General features: G+C 51.9%; 1 protein-coding gene across 1 annotated transcript in view; it reads left to right on the top strand.

Annotated features, from left to right (window-relative positions):
• RUSC2 (RUN and SH3 domain containing 2) overlaps positions 1–15073 on the top strand; it is a 56995-nt gene extending 41922 nt beyond the window's left edge. The window contains 11 exon segments of the mRNA XM_014309950.2: positions 1–1643; positions 3927–4715; positions 5208–5408; positions 6591–6734; positions 7641–7717; positions 9758–9932; positions 10613–10718; positions 11714–11760; positions 12729–13704; positions 14309–14482; positions 14799–15073. The exon segment at positions 1–1643 is cut by the window's left edge and continues 15 nt beyond it. Of these exon segments, the coding sequence (XP_014165425.1) occupies positions 1–1643; positions 3927–4715; positions 5208–5408; positions 6591–6734; positions 7641–7717; positions 9758–9932; positions 10613–10718; positions 11714–11760; positions 12729–13704; positions 14309–14482; positions 14799–14979 (4513 nt within the window). The 3' untranslated portion in view covers positions 14980–15073.
• Positions 15074–15079: the final 6 nt, after the last annotated feature.

Genomic DNA, 15079 nt, shown 5'->3' with positions numbered 1-15079 from the left:
CCTCTGTATTTTTGGGGATGACTTGGGTCAAAAATCTTTCCACCTTCACAACTCACTCGTTGATGGCAAGCCTCCCTTCAATCTGCAGGATCTGGCCTTGCCCCCTTTCCACCTCCACGACTCCAACCACATTGTGAAATCCTGGAACATGGCCAGCCGGTCTGGTGTGGTGGACGGGCAGGAGGACAAACTCGGCAGTGACGACATCCAGAAGAGGAACAATGCAAACAGGTGCCATCAGGCCTCGGAACGCATGGAGCTGGATGAATGCAGCTGCCATCGTGGCAGCTCCTCCAACTTCTCCTTTGACAGTGGTGACCAGGAGTGGAACCAGAACATGGGTGAGCCACTGAGGAATCAGGATGCCCTGCACAGGACATGCAGTTGTTCCAGCTCAGAGATCCAGCACTGTCGCTGCTACAGTTCATCAAGTCAGTCTGAAGTGATTGACCAGCAAATGGGCTACATCAGTGACTCTTCTTGCAACAGTTCTGATGGGGTCCTGGTGAACTTCAGTGCTCTCTACAACAAAATGAATGGTCAGCCTCAATCCAACCTGAATTCAGCTAACCTGTCCTGTGACTCTTCCTTCTGCAGCCACTCAGACACAGGAGCTTTTTACCTGGATTTGCACTCATCACCCACTGAATCCAAGATGTCCTGCGAGTCACATAACCCAGAAAGTTCAGGGAAGGTGTGCGGGTGTCAACACTCCTCCTCACCTGTCCTTGATGCTAACTGCAATTCCTACCACCTCCACTGTGAGCCTTGCACATCGGAGAGCTCAGACCTCACTGCCTGCTTCCAGAGCCAAGCACGACTTGTTGTGGCTACTCAGAATTACTATAAGTTAGTCACGTGTGACTTGTCTTCCCAGTCATCCCCCAGCCCTGCGGGATCTTCCATAACTAGCTGCTCAGAAGACCAGACCAAGGGTAGCCCAGCCCAGCCCACAGAATACTATCTGTTCAGAAGGCCCGACCTGAGACAGGAAGGCAATGTAGAGTGCAGTGAAGAGGAGCCAAAGGGAGAATCCAGCCAGAACATGATTGAGGGTCAGGTCTATGTCAATGTGTCACCACCGAACCTCAACACAAGCCGGCAGCGCTCCAGGAGCTACGATCAGAACCTGGACAGGAGTCCTGGCAGCAGGCTGGGCTCCCTGGAGCGCATGGTGAGCTGCCCAGTCAAGCTGAGTGAAACCCCTGCCATACCCATTCAGAGCTCTCCCCCCAAGAGGGTGACATCGTTCGCTGAGCTGGCTAAAGGGCGGAAAAAGAACGGCACCTCCCCACCGCACCGCTCCAGTGGTGACTCTTCCCTGGAGTTCTCTCCTATCCCTGAGACTCAGCGGGATTGCCCAACCTTCCTTGAAGAAAGAGCTCGGCGCAGCCAGAGTCTTCCACCCATGCCCTTCATCCGTGGCCTGAACCGGAGCTGCGAGGGCTTCTGTTTGAATCATGCTTTTGGGGACAGCCAGGCTTTGTGTTCCACCAAAGACTCCGTCTCCAGTGAGAAGGTCCCCAGTGGGCATGGGGCAGGTGAGCAAGCCTCTCTCTCCCTGCTGACGGAGGCAGATGCCAGCTTCTCAGGTGGCTCTGCCAGTGCCCACGGACAAAAAGATGTTAGAGCCCGAGCAGACGGTAAGGAGCCAAACAAGGCAGAAGGGAGAAGTAAAAAGGAAGGCAACTCATTGGGATATGAGGGGAGCAGCAGGGAAACCTGCATGGTGATAAGAGACCAGTGTCGGGGCAGTTTGGTTCCTGGTCTGCCAGTCCCTGGGACAAAGCCTTGCTGTGCTTTGTCACAGAAGCCTTTCAGTCTCATGTCAGGGCAAGTGTCTTGTCCTTGTATTTGCAAAGCCTCCTTAGGGTTTGTTCATACCTCTCACGTTGTGTTAGCAAGGACATGGCATTAATACTGAGGGAGTCTGTGCAGCTTGAAGGGTTGTATTCCTTCCAGGGTGCTTGTCCATGAGAATCACCTGCCCTTAGCTCCTGAGACAGAGATGTTAAAATGCTCAGCAGTGTCATAGTCACAGCCTTTCTTTTTTGCTGTTATGTAGGGCAGAGGTGGAAGGGGAAGAGGCGCAGCCAGCATTCTCTTTCCATGCAGGTCCTGGAAGCTCACACAGTTTCTTCTAGGACTTAACAGTGTGAGTCCTGCAGAGTCTAGTCTGCATGTCTCGGCTGGAATATCCTGGTCATGTCCCCCACAGTGCTGTGGATTGCAGCAAAGGTTCCCAGGGGGAGCCACTGTCACAGTTACCTCTGTGGGGAAGCCTGTAATGTGAGTTGTATTCCACCTTGATATTGCTGTCACTTGTTCTCCTGAGGAAGCTGTGTGACATTCCCTTTGGAAGTATGGCCATTTCTCCAGCACTGTGGGAGACTTCTGTCTCTGCTCTAGGCAGATATTATACCTGCTTCACAGGTAAAAACCCTTCTAAAATGCCTCTAACCAGACCACTGCAGTAAATAGCCCCTATTATGTCAAAAAATTGTTGTGCCTTAACAGATTGTCTCCACTTAATGTTCTGAAAATACCTAGCAAGAGGTGAGAACATGTGGTTTATTGCCATGGCAGAGGCAGTAGAGATTTTGGCCTTTGGAGTAAAAGGTTTTTAGTTATTGTCCTGTGTGTTTATGAGCCTTGAATGTGTGCTTGGTGTGGGATGGCAGTGAAGGCAGGTCTCTGCTGGGGGAGGGCAGCATGGCAACAGCCCTCAGCTTCAGAGGGAGGCTTGGAAGGAGCAGGCGCTGCTCAGGGAAGAGGGGGCAGACAAGAGCTTTCAGGATAACATGTCCCAGCAGTTGCTGCCCACCACACCAATGGGGTCCCTCCTTCTGTACAGTGACAGCAAGGCAGGCATCAGGGCTGTGCAGGAAGCTCCTGTCTGCAGCTGGAGATGGAGCCGTATCTGCTGTGCTCCAGCCCAGAGCAGCGTGCAAGCCTAGAGGCTCTGAGAGGGGCTAGAGGGAAAGCAAGCCCTACTAAAAGCTGGCTCCAGGGAGAAAAGTCTGGAATACCCCACAGGCAGCGGGTACACCAGGGCTGATCAGGGATCTCAGTCAGGCCCAGTACTATGCATTTTGAACCCAGTGCTGTGTGTGTTTTGCACTGAATGTGCAGTGTGTCTCACTTCAGATGTGTCCCTCAGGATATTTGTGGCTCCATCAGGAGCTGGAGGCACATAGATCAGCCCACCACACTCTCTCAGGACCTCCTAGCACAATATTTGCTGGAGCAGACTGGCACTTTCCAGGGTTGGAGGTGGAATGTTAGGAATGTCCTGTTTAGGTGTGGTGGAGGCATGAAGGATGAAGGAAGCTCTGTGTTCCAAAGTGGGGGCAGTTACAGTGAAAAGAATAGGGAGGGAGAAAGGGAAGCAGGCAGCCTTTGCAACAGCACCAGTATATTGTGATGCAGGATGCAGAGCTGCAATGCTATTGCATGTAATGCTTGTGCTGGGCTGTGCAAGTCCACAGTGCATGTAGGAGGGGACAGTCCTTTGGGATGAGAAATCTGACTCTACTACAAAGTGTTGGGCCTTGTCTTTGTGGTACTGCTTGGGCAGAGGCAGCTCAAGGGCAGGCACCTGATCCCATGGCTTTGTGCTGTCTAGGGGTAAGAGATTGGGAAAGGATGTGAAGCTGGTGACCCTACCAGGACAGACAAGGTCCTGGTGCAGTGCTGTGCTCTTCCAAACATCTGGAACTCTGCACTTGGGGCCACCTATCTTTTATCTTGCCAGCTCTTGATGTGTGTAACCAGTTCAGACTTAAACCACTCTGTAACTGGCCTCTAGCTCATCCTCTACCTCCTGCGACAGAGAGCACATTCCCTTTTGCCTGTATTCTGCTTGGCTGAGGATGATTGTTGCTCTGCCCATTCCTCACCCTTTCTTCCACTTTCTCTCCCTGAAGGTGGTGGCACAGACAGCAAGCCTGTGGTACGCTACAGCAAGGACCAGCGTCCCACGACTCTGCCCATCCAGCCCTTTGTTTTTCAGCACCACTTCAGCAAGCCACCCAAGGCACGTGCCCTGCATAGCCATTTTGCCTCCAGCCTTTCCCAGCTGTACAGCTTGTCCAGCAGCCAGCCTGCCAGCCAGCAGATCTCCACTTCCCAGTCCTCAGCCTTGGCCACCTCGGCAGAGCAGGCGGCGGTGGCAGGGAGCCAGGCCCATGGCACGCTCGTGACCCAGCAGCGCTCAGCAGACGGGGCTGCCTCGCGTGGCGATGGGGGCATCAAGAAGCCTGGCCCCGAAACAACCCGTCCGTCCCCGCTGGGCAGCTACTCCCCCGTGCGATGCAACGTGCCTTTCTTCCAAAGCATGGACTCCTCTTCCTCGCCCGCCTCTGAGAGAGCTGAAGACAGCCAGCCCCCCAGAAGCAGGTCCTGCCCCATCTCTGCTAACCTGCTTCCCACGAGGTCATCTCCTGCTGTCAGTGCCATGCAGCCCTCCAAAGCCACCAAAGCTGACACCCTGAGGCAAAAGGAGAACCCCAAGCTGATTCCCAAGAAGGAGGCCCCGCTTGAGCCAAGCCCACCACTCTCTGAATACCGACTCCACAGTGGGTCCCTCCCGCCCCTCTCGGTGGGTGGTATGTCCATGAGCAGAGTAGGAGGCCATGCAGATTCACACTGGAGAAGTGGCAGTGAGACCAGCAGCTCTGGTCCCCTGAGCAGCATGGGAATACGGCCTGTCAATGGTAGGTACCCATCCTCCAGGACCTGCTAGTCTGGAGCATCTACAGCTCCCTGTAGCTATGTCTGCTCCCTATAGTGCCACCATTTCCTATAGCCACAGACCAGGATAAAATTGCATCTGGATGCTGCAGGAAGACCTGCAATAAGGGCATGTCCCTCCAGTCCCAACTCCTACGCTGTGTCTCCAGAGAGGGCAGTGTGGACTGCTGGTCTGACAGCACCCCATGCCAGGTGCTTGCACCCCAAACCTGCTGCCTCTGTGCCTGCATCCACAAGGGCACCCAAGCTCCTGCCTTGCTTTGCCAGGCAGTGGCATCCGCCTGTCTCCATGTGCGTGTGCTAATGTCCTGAAATGCTTCTGGACCTCTGAGTAATGTGCTGTCTCTCTTTCTCTGTCCTCCATCTTTCTCTTACTCTCCCTTCCCGTTTCCCTTCCGCATCCTCCCGTGTGCTCTCGTCATCCTGTCTGGTGCTCACTGCCCGCGGCATCCCAGCGAACCACCTCTCCCCCCAAGCGCTGAAGTGGCGGGAGTACAGGCGGAGGAACCCCCTGGGTCTGGACCGCGTTTCAGGGCTGCCCAGCTTAGCGGGCAGCCTGGACAGGAGGCAGCAAGAGCCTCGGCTGAACCGGGGCAACCCCATCTTTGAGCTCCCTGGCGCTCTCAGCACCAGCCATTTCCACTGCAAGCTGAACGGTGCGCACCACCTTTCTCCCGGGGGGTCTTGGGAGGTGACCTTGGGACTCAGGCTCAGTTTCCTTGAGGCTCAGGTTAAGCTTGGATCCATCACTGGTCTGCCTGCTCAGAGCAGGAGGGATGATATATCTCTTTGCAGTGAGGCTGAAAGGTTCAAGAGGAAGGTGAAAATCGCTTCACTGGTTCAAATCTTTGTGGAGCCTTCCTTCTTCATGCGGTGAGAGCAGTCAGATCCAGCCCTGAGCTGGGTTGAAGGGCAAAGTGAATGGCCCAAGAGCCTGCTTAGACCTCAATAAGTGTTCCTGGACTGTGGTTAGCTTGTAGTTCGTCTCACACGGAAGTTTGGGCCCTTGGACATCTCAGATCTGTGCCCCATGGTGCCTGACCATCCTGTGCCCCAGCCCTGACAATGTGCTGGGTGCTGAGCTGTAGATTTCCTGAGGCAGCTGATAACACTAAAGACATTCACAGGACTCTGTCTTCTGCAGGCTTTGCCCTTAAGGTCTTCCCTGTCCTCCAAAACCTGTGCAGGAAGGGCTGACCCAGGGGCAGGCTGCTTTTGACTGAACCTCTGACACTCCTGTGGGGAGAACAGTGTGGTCTGTTTGTGGGAGGAAGAGCATTCTACAGGGCTAGCCTCAAGCCATGGAGGGAATTCCTCAAAGACTTATACCTCACTCTGCCAACTCAGACAGTTTCTCCATCTTTCTTCAAGGGAAAATGCATAGCACAGAGTAAAACAGATGGAAGTCAAGCACACAGGAGAACTCCCATGTATGTCACCCTTTGAAAACAGAGGCCATCCCAGAGAGCATGCAGCAAACGTGCAGGTTGTTGTCTGTGGATGCCTGTGTGCAACAAGTAATGATTTTCTCTGTGCTGACTTCTGACCCTGCTTGCAGCAGCATGGGAAGTCTGGTGCAGCAAGATTTCCCTTAGCCCTAGCCCATGAGAGTGAACGTCCCACAGCATCTTCCAGAACCTGTGGGCCCCCAGTCAAGCTGGAGGTGATTTCGGGTAGGCCTTGGGTATCAGTTGTGCAGGCACACATTGCAAACCACTGCTGGGGTGGCCACAAGCCTGTAGCCTTGCTGTCCCAGCAGAGGACAGGTGGCATGAAAACTGCTGCTTCGGTGTGTGGGACTGGGGCTGATTCTTGTCCCCTCTGTCTTATCCCTGCAGGGCAGTCTATGAGGCAACTCCAGCTTACCTACAATGACTTTTTCCCTGACTACTTCTCGCTAGCGGAGAAACCTCCTGCTGAGTTCTGCCTCTCCCCAGATGGCAACACAGAGTCCATCTCCATCGACTTGCTGCAGAAGAAGGGTGAGTGCATACATCTCTGGTGGACCATGTATAATGTGCCATGGAGTGTGCTTGAGCTGCTTCTCCCAGGAAATGTGATTAGAAAGGATCTTAGGTGCACAGGAATGGGCAGAGAGAGCAGACAGGCACAGGAGTGTGACCCTAAGGCAGGGCATGCTGCCACCCCAGGCTCTGTGTACAAAGGTAAACCTGTGTGTATCTGTATGATGTTGCAATGTGCTAAGCTCAGATTTTGTAATTTAGGTTAAAAGTCTGTTCAGTCCTACATAAGTAGTATAAAATTGTATCAATTATATAAAAAGGTGGGAGAAAAGATTCCAGAGCAGGACAAGATATTGCTGTGGTGGGATCCATGCTAGGGGCAGGGCTGGCAGGACTTGACAGCTAATTGTTATCATTTCAGAGGCAAGGGATGTGCAGAAAGGTTCCCATGCCTTTGCCAGCTATGTGCTCATGATTACCAGGTGGCAGCTTTCCCTTCTGTTTCAGTTCTGTTCTCACATTATCCTGGTGCAGGTGACAGATTATACACCACTGGCTTGTTACTGAAAGTCACGACAGAACCTGCCAAATGCAAGGCTTCTGCCCTTCCAGCCTGTGGCACCAAGGCAGCAAAAGACACATTGCCTCAGATCCCATCTCTGCTGCCTCAGGGCATGGGGCATGGAGGTGACCCTTGGGAATATTGACAGGTTGTCCTACTGGCAGTCTGATAGGTGAGTGCTGGAGCCAGCCGGAAGAGTTTTGGTGAGGATTTAGGAGAGTCTCTGCGTGTTTTTTGGCAGAGAGGGCTTGTGTGTAGATGTAGGCTTGCAGTGCCCCTGTCTGATTACTTCCAGGAGTGTTTTGTCAGAGTCCATCCCAGCAGCCCCTCAGGCAGCTCTTTGACCTGTTGTTTTCCACTAGGTCTTGTGAAGGCTATCAACACTGCTGTTGACCTGATTGTGGCTCACTTTGGAACGAGCAGGGATCCAGGGGTGAAGGTATGTCTTGCATCCAACTCCATTCTGGGTGGCACAGAGAGTACAGAGCAAGATTGCCTCTCCATTCTCTTCCAGTCAAAAACTACAGGTTATCTAACGAAGGCAGGAGTACCAAGAACAAATCAAACAAACGGGATGTCACACCATGCAGCAGATAGTAAATCTATGACAATTCCTGCTGCATGATGGAGTATTTAAATGTATTTAAAGGAAGATCAGAAAAACATAGGGAAATTATGTTTATTAAACACATAGGAATAATGTCCAGCTTAGACTCTGAGTTGGAAATAGTTGTAGGCTGTGAAAGTATAAAGGGCAAGTATTATGTACGTTTGTTCTGATTTAACTCTTTCTTTATGTACTTACTATGGCTCTTTATAAGAAGACACACCGGACCGCTGCCCTTCTGGTCTGATGCAGCACACCAGCTCTTTTTTCTCACACAGTGGAGAGATGTGTTTCCCTTCTTCACATGTCCCATGACTCTGGTCTGGCACTGGTGCCCGGGTACAGTGCAGTGTTCCCCATCCCTCAGCATCTCACATTTTAATAGGAGATATTGAATCATTTTAATGATGATAAAAAAGTGCGTCAGACTTCGCTCACCTGGGGCAGCTGGTCACACCCATGGTAGCCCTTACCATGAATACATTAGAGTATTTAGAGTACATCTAAGGGGCAGGCTGTGTTAGGCCCTTGCTCCCCTCATTTCCAATTTCTGGAATAACACAGAAGTGCATCTAGGTTGCCCTGGAGCTGGCTGTATTTGGCCTGTGCTCCCTCATCCCCCGTTTCTAGAATAACACAGAAGCAGAGCAATTTTGCTTGTGTTTGTACCAGGCATTGTTTGCAGTCCTGTGACACCCAGCACGTTTGTGTTGCCTCCTCTCAGTGCTGAATGCCTGGCTTCAGTCAGGCGACTCTGGGCAGCAATGTGACACTATTTGGACATGACAATTCCTCTGGCATGCCATCCCCACGAGAAACCTGACTGGGACAAATTCCAAAACCATTCAATCTTATCTCAGAACCCAGTGTAATTTTGTCCTAATTACGGCTGTTGCCGATGCAGAGATTGCTGTGCAACATAACTGGAGCTGTTGAGATTCCCATGGCTTTTTAGGGCTTCACTGTGAATTTCCAATACTTGCAGTGTAGGTTTGGGGAATAATTGCAACATTCCCCCATTACTTTTCTTATCAGACAGTGCTGTGGTTTTGTGGTTTTAACCTCGGTTTCTTTATACATCAGTGTGCCAGGGGCTGAGCATTCACCTGTCAAAAGGCAGCATCCATCCCTGCTGCTGCCGTGCTCAGTGGATCTGACAGGATTATTCCTGAGCCAAGTTCAGTTTCAGTTCAGGGCTTTTGTGAACCTGTGCCAACTGGTCAGTATAATTCCAGCTCAGCTGGTAAAATCTGTGCCCTGTGCACCATTGCCTGACCCATTTGGATAGACCCCTTGGCAGCTCAAAGGCTGTAAGCAGCAGAATGTGTCCCTGCTCTGCTGGTGCTGGGCTCTTACATGGGCTCTTACATACCTCCTCTTCACCTCAGTCTGAGCTCTGGCCATCCATTTTGCCCTTATCTGTTTATTTATAGTAATCTCTAGGAGTTAGAGCTTGACATGTCACTGAGTTAAGTGTTCTGTAACCCCTCAGTGCTAGTAGTTCTATGTGGGTTGGTGCCTCCTAATCCAAAACTAGCTACAAGAAAATCTACGCTCTTTTCTTCCTCCAGCAGGAGAGCCTTGTTATCCCTCTTTGGAGAACGAGGCATTCTTTCTAATTGGGATATCCTCTTCCCAGTCTGGGATATTATTTTTTCAAGCTACTGCCTCTTCCCAGCCTGGGGAAGAGCTTGCAGAGAGCAATCCAGAACTGGTGTATGAAGCATCAGGAGTGAAAGCAAAGACCCTGCATGTTCAAGGAGCTGCCTGGATGTTGCTTGCTGGGTGTCTGTAGTGGGGCTGAACTGTTTCCATGCATCTGTACCTTGAAAACAGTTACCAACACTCTCCCTGTTGCCTGTTTTCCATTAGGCCAAACTTGGGAACAGCTCTGTGAGCCCCAATGTGGGGCATCTCATCCTGAAATACCTGTGCCCAGCTGTCCGGGACATTCTGAGTGATGGGCTCAAGGCTTACGTCCTGGATATGATCATTGGCCAGAGGAGGAACATCCCCTGGAGCGTGGTGGAGGCATCCACCCAGCTAGGTATGGATGCTGAGAGGCAGTGCCTGTGGTAGTTGTGGTTGGAAGGTGCTGGGGAAGGTTTGCTCTAAGGATAGGGGTGCAAAACACCCAGTTTCCTGCTTGGAACAGGGTGCACATGTACCATCTCTTGCAAGAAGGGAGGGGCACTTCCTTGTTCTTCCCAAGTAGTTATTGTCATTTCCCCTGAAATTTGCAAATTCTCCCATAACAGGCTTAACCAATTAAAAAAGGAAGGAAAAAACCCCAACAAAATTAATTTCACATTGGTTTCTGCATCATACTGGGAAGCCTCATAGCCTGACTCTGGCAAATCTTGAGCTCTGCAGTTATCTCTATGACTGCAGACCCCCCAAATTATAAGCACACACCACAATATTCTCTTTACACACTGATTTTGAGCCAGTGGCTGTGATTGTCACTGAAGTGTGGGAGGCAGGTCCTTGTGGTAATGAAACTCTCCCAGAGTTTTGGAGTGGCAGTCTGGGATGGATCACAGCCCATCTCCTACATGTAGTCTAAGTGTTGGTATGGAGTGAGCTCACACTGGCATGGTGGAGAGGCAATGCACACACAGACACAGACACCCAGACAGTGTCTGTCTTGCCTTGATGCTCCATCCTGTGGTGCAGTTTTGGCTTTGCTCACCACAGCTAATCTCAACAATTTTCTTCTCTCCACAGGGCCCTCCACAAAGTTGCTGCACAGCCTCTACAGCAAGATCAGCCAGTACACAGAGCTCACCAGCCACACCATGCGGTTCAATGCATTCATCTTTGGCCTCCTCAAGTAAGCAGGACCCCTGGGGTGACTGCATGTCCCTATCCAGGGCTGGCAGCAGCTGTTGGTCCTTGACTGCAGGCAGGCATAGGTGACCATGAAACAAACTTAAGAATCTGGGAAGCCACTTCCCAGAAATATTTCCAGGTCAGGAGTGAGAATGAGTGGCTGTAGCCAAGTGAAGAACTGGGTCAGTCTGTTTTAGCCCCAAAACATCAGGTGAGAAAACTCTGTCAAACTTCATATGAGGTTAGACATAATATATGTATGAGTTACTCTTGGAAATTCCTCTTTAAACCACTGTTTCCTGGAGCTGCAGTGGATCCCAAGGCATGAGGTTCTGAAGGAGAAATTTTCCTGGTCCAGGACTCCAGACTGGCCCTTCTAGTTTGCATAAGGAATGTGCGCACTCTGCTGTGTTTAAGAGAGGAAGGCTGTAATATGTTTTTGTGGGTGAAGGGATAAGCACTGCTAGGATGATGTGTCCCTGCTCCTCTCTGGTGGTCAGCAAGAGCTCTGGCAGTGGCAACAGAGTTCCCAAGATCTCCAGATGTTGTAGAATTCCCTCAGGCAGGAACAAACTCTGCCCTGCTCTGCCCACACAGGGTGACCCCATTCTCCTCCACTGGCATATTTTGAGCGGAGCCATCAGCACTGGTCTTCGTTTTGTAGATCATTTGCCTCTTCCACAGCAGCCTCTTCTCAGCAAAACAAAGCTCTATCAAGGACATAGGAGTAGAACAGTGAGGAATCTTGCTGCAAACACAGTTATTCGTGGTTACAGTTGCACATGTAAAGCCATGTAGATGTTCAGTGACAGGCTGAGTGTCTCTGATCAAGGCATGCTTATGGGAGCAAGCCACTGTCCTTTCCCTGAGGTTCACAAACTCATGCTTTGTAAATGCCCTTTTCCAGCCACACTTCTTGTGGCAGAACAGTGAGGATGAATGGGTTTAATAGATTTTCTGTTTCTTTCTTACCCTGCTAATTTTCCATTCCTGCAGTATCCGGTCCTTGGAGTTCTGGTTCAACCACCTTTACAACCATGAAGGTAAGAGCCTGAAGGCTGTGGGCTGCAGTGGGAGCCAAACTCTGCACACAAATAGAGCATGGGATGGAAATGTGTTTCTCTTGTTGCTCTCTCAGCTTGGGCTGCTCTTCTCTGCCCTGAGGTGAAGGACCCAATGTAGCAGGGAAATCCCAGGTGGAAGTCCAAGCATCATGCAGCTCCTTCCACCTGAACCTGGACTTCCATTCTCCTTCCTACCCACAGCTAGTACCCAAGGCTTTTGGTGCAGATCCCTCAGTCTGTCTGCAGGAGATCAGATCTGTGCCTCCCCAAATTTCTATGTTCCCTGCCCAGTGCCTGAGAGTTTAGTATGCCTGGAGATGTGCACACTTACCTGAAACTTTTGAGGCATGGAAAATAGGAAGAAATGGAAAGGAAAACCTGACATACAAAAAGCAGATTTTACTGGATGTATCTGTTTTATAGTAGAATGGAATGGAATGGAATGGAATGGAACGGAACGGAACGGAACGGAACGGAACGGAACAGAACAGAACAGAACAGAACAGAATAGAATAGAATAGAATAGAATAGAATAGAATAGAATAGAATAGAATAGAATAGAATAGAATAGAATAGAATATGGTCTGTGCTTATCCTGGCTTTCTGAAGCAGAAGACAGCCATCTATTACACCATAATTAAGACCTGGAAGTGTAAGCAAAAGCTGGGGCTGTCCGGTTATTCCCCTCTTTCTTCCATTTGGTGGCAGAGGTCATCTGGGCTGATAGTCTGCCAGGCAAGTCCTAGCTGTAGGTACAACTGGAAAGCTCTGTGTGGGCCATTTTGCTGAGAGGTCACAGAGCATCTGGTGCTCCCTGACCCAGGCCTGAGCCTCACACTGTGACCAAAAACTGGTGTGCATCTCCTTTCCTCATAGCTTCAGCAGCTTCATGGTGGCTTGGCAATGGTGGCAAGAGCATCTCCTCTAATTAATGTCTTTTCCTACAGACATCATCCTGGCACACTATCAACCAGTGGGCTTCTTGTGCCTGTCTCACAGTGTGTGCCAACCTCTTTTTGAGGAGCTCCTGCTCTTACTCCAGCCTCTCTCCCTGCTGCCCTTCAACCTAGACCTCCTCTTCGAGCACCACCTGATGCAGATGGGCAAAGAGCAGCAGCAGCAGAAGGAGCTGCTGCGTGTGAAGCAGGACCTGCTGCTTTCCGTGCACTCCACGCTGCAGCTGATGCGGACCCGGGGCAGCAGTGAAGATCCTGATGGCTGCAGCACAGCCCCTGAAACATGCCAAGGGAGTGCCAGAGATGGTGACATCTCACCAGGGCACAGCCCACAGCAAGCTGTGAGTGAGAAGAGGGTCAAGGGAGTGGGGGCCTCCTGCGGAGAAGGTGACAGGGAGGAAGAGCAGAGCAAGATGCGAGAGAGCACGTGGGAGGGGAAGAAGGACAAGCAGGCAGGCTGGTGGTACCAGCTCATGCAGACTTCTCAGATTTACATTGAGAGTTCGGCCGAAGGCTCAAAGTTCATCCGCTCTGAGAAGAAGAAAGCGGCTTTGAATCCTGCACCCCGGTCAGTGGAGACCCAGAAGGCACCACCTCCCCGCGAAGGAGTGGTGGAGGGTGCAGAGGCTTGTCCCATTGCTGAGGGCACCTTGGAGGAGAGGCCCAAGGCAGCCAGCAAGCCAAGTCCTGAAGCCGTGGAAGAGCCCTTGGAAAAGCCCCAGCAGGTAGTAGTCGGTGAAGAGGTGAAGGAACGGAGCTGGCCCTTCTGGATGGGCAGCCCCCCAGACTCTGTGCTTACAGAGCTAAAGCGCAGCAAGGAGAAGGAGGCTCAGCAAAGAGTGGGAGCAGCAGCAGCAACCCCCCAAGAGGACAGCAGCACCAGTGCATCAGAGGGCAGCCAGCCCATCAAGTGGGGACACTTGTTTGGGTCCAGGAAGGTACAAAAAGAGCCCAGACAACCAAACAGGTAAGGGCAGGGGTGGTTTGGGGCTGAGAAGGGCTGGTTAGCCTGGAGTATGGCAGTACAGGTGGAAGTCAGGCCATGAGCTGACCGCTGGGCTACACCATGGTGCTACATCAAGGGTCTGTAACCCTGCTCAGTCCTGCCAGCCTGCCTTAATTCCTCTCATATCCTTGCTCAGTCTGTCTCATAGGCTTTCCTCTTCTGCCTGAGCTCTGTCACTGCCTTAGCATCTAAACCCTGCTACATGGCCCCATTATCACCCCATCCCTCCCAAAACCACTTGTTGAGAACAGAACATAGAACCATGTTGCTTACAACAGGTGTGGGGGAAGGGCGAAGTTGCCTCCAGTAGCTGAGACCCCTGTGCACTGCCTCTCCCTCTACACACCCTTACTGCTCCTGAAAATGACCACTGGAAATGTCCTTCCCAGTCCAGGCTGTGGTGTTACATCTGAGCCCTCCCTGCCTGGAGACCTGGGACGCTGCCTAGCAGTGCACTTAGTGCGTGAAGCCAAACCTCTAAGGCATGACCTTGCCACAAGAGCACCTGCTCTGTTTCCCTGAATGCACTTTCCTGCCACTGACTGCTTCTGTCTCCTCCTTCCAGGTTGCCCTCTGGCTGGCTGAGCTTGGACAAGTCTGTCTTCCAGCTGGTGGCCCAGACAGTTGGGGCTAGCATGTGGCGTGAAGCAGCCCCGGAGCCAGAACCTCCCCATCCAGAACCACCTGAGGCACCTGCTGTGGCACGACCAGTCCAGGGGATGTCTCCTCAGCCTACCTGGTGAGTGATTGACACCAAGTGGGCAATCCTCCAGGCGCTGGAATGTGTTAGGTTGAGGGTGGCACAGCTCTGCCTGTTGCAATTTGCATGGCCCCCTTTACAGTCATGGACCAGAGAATGGTTTGGGGCAGTGATGCAGCTTGTGCATGGATCCACCACAACTCTGCAATCTGCAGGCGATGGGGAGCTGTGGGGGCAGCTGGGAGCTGGATGGGGAGGAAGCAGGGGGTATTTTCCTCTCCCCCTGGGCTGTAGTGGTCCCTGGGTGGGGTGGGTGTCCTGAGGTGAGCTAACCCTACTTTCCTTCTGCCTGCAGTGAGGTGAAAGCTCTTTGCCATCACATTGCCACTGAGGCAGGACAACTGAGCTTCAACAAAGGGGATATTCTGCAGGTCATCTCCAAGGTGGATGGTGACTGGCTGCAGTGCAGCCTTGGCTCCGAGAAGGGACTGGTGCCCATCATGTACGTCACCCACCCTGAGGACGAGGACTATTGACACGTTTAGGAGGCCAAGCACAGTTCCCTGGGCTCCTCTGGGGTAGCCTACCCTGCCAGAGGAACAAACACAGCTTCTTGCTAGTTTCTTACCTTCACTG

The sequence above is a fragment of the Geospiza fortis genome, unplaced genomic scaffold (assembly GCF_000277835.1).
Source record: "Geospiza fortis unplaced genomic scaffold, GeoFor_1.0 scaffold878, whole genome shotgun sequence".
In the NCBI taxonomy this organism is placed as follows: Eukaryota; Metazoa; Chordata; class Aves; order Passeriformes; family Thraupidae; genus Geospiza; species Geospiza fortis.
This window is presented reverse-complemented; position numbering and strand designations above follow the sequence as displayed.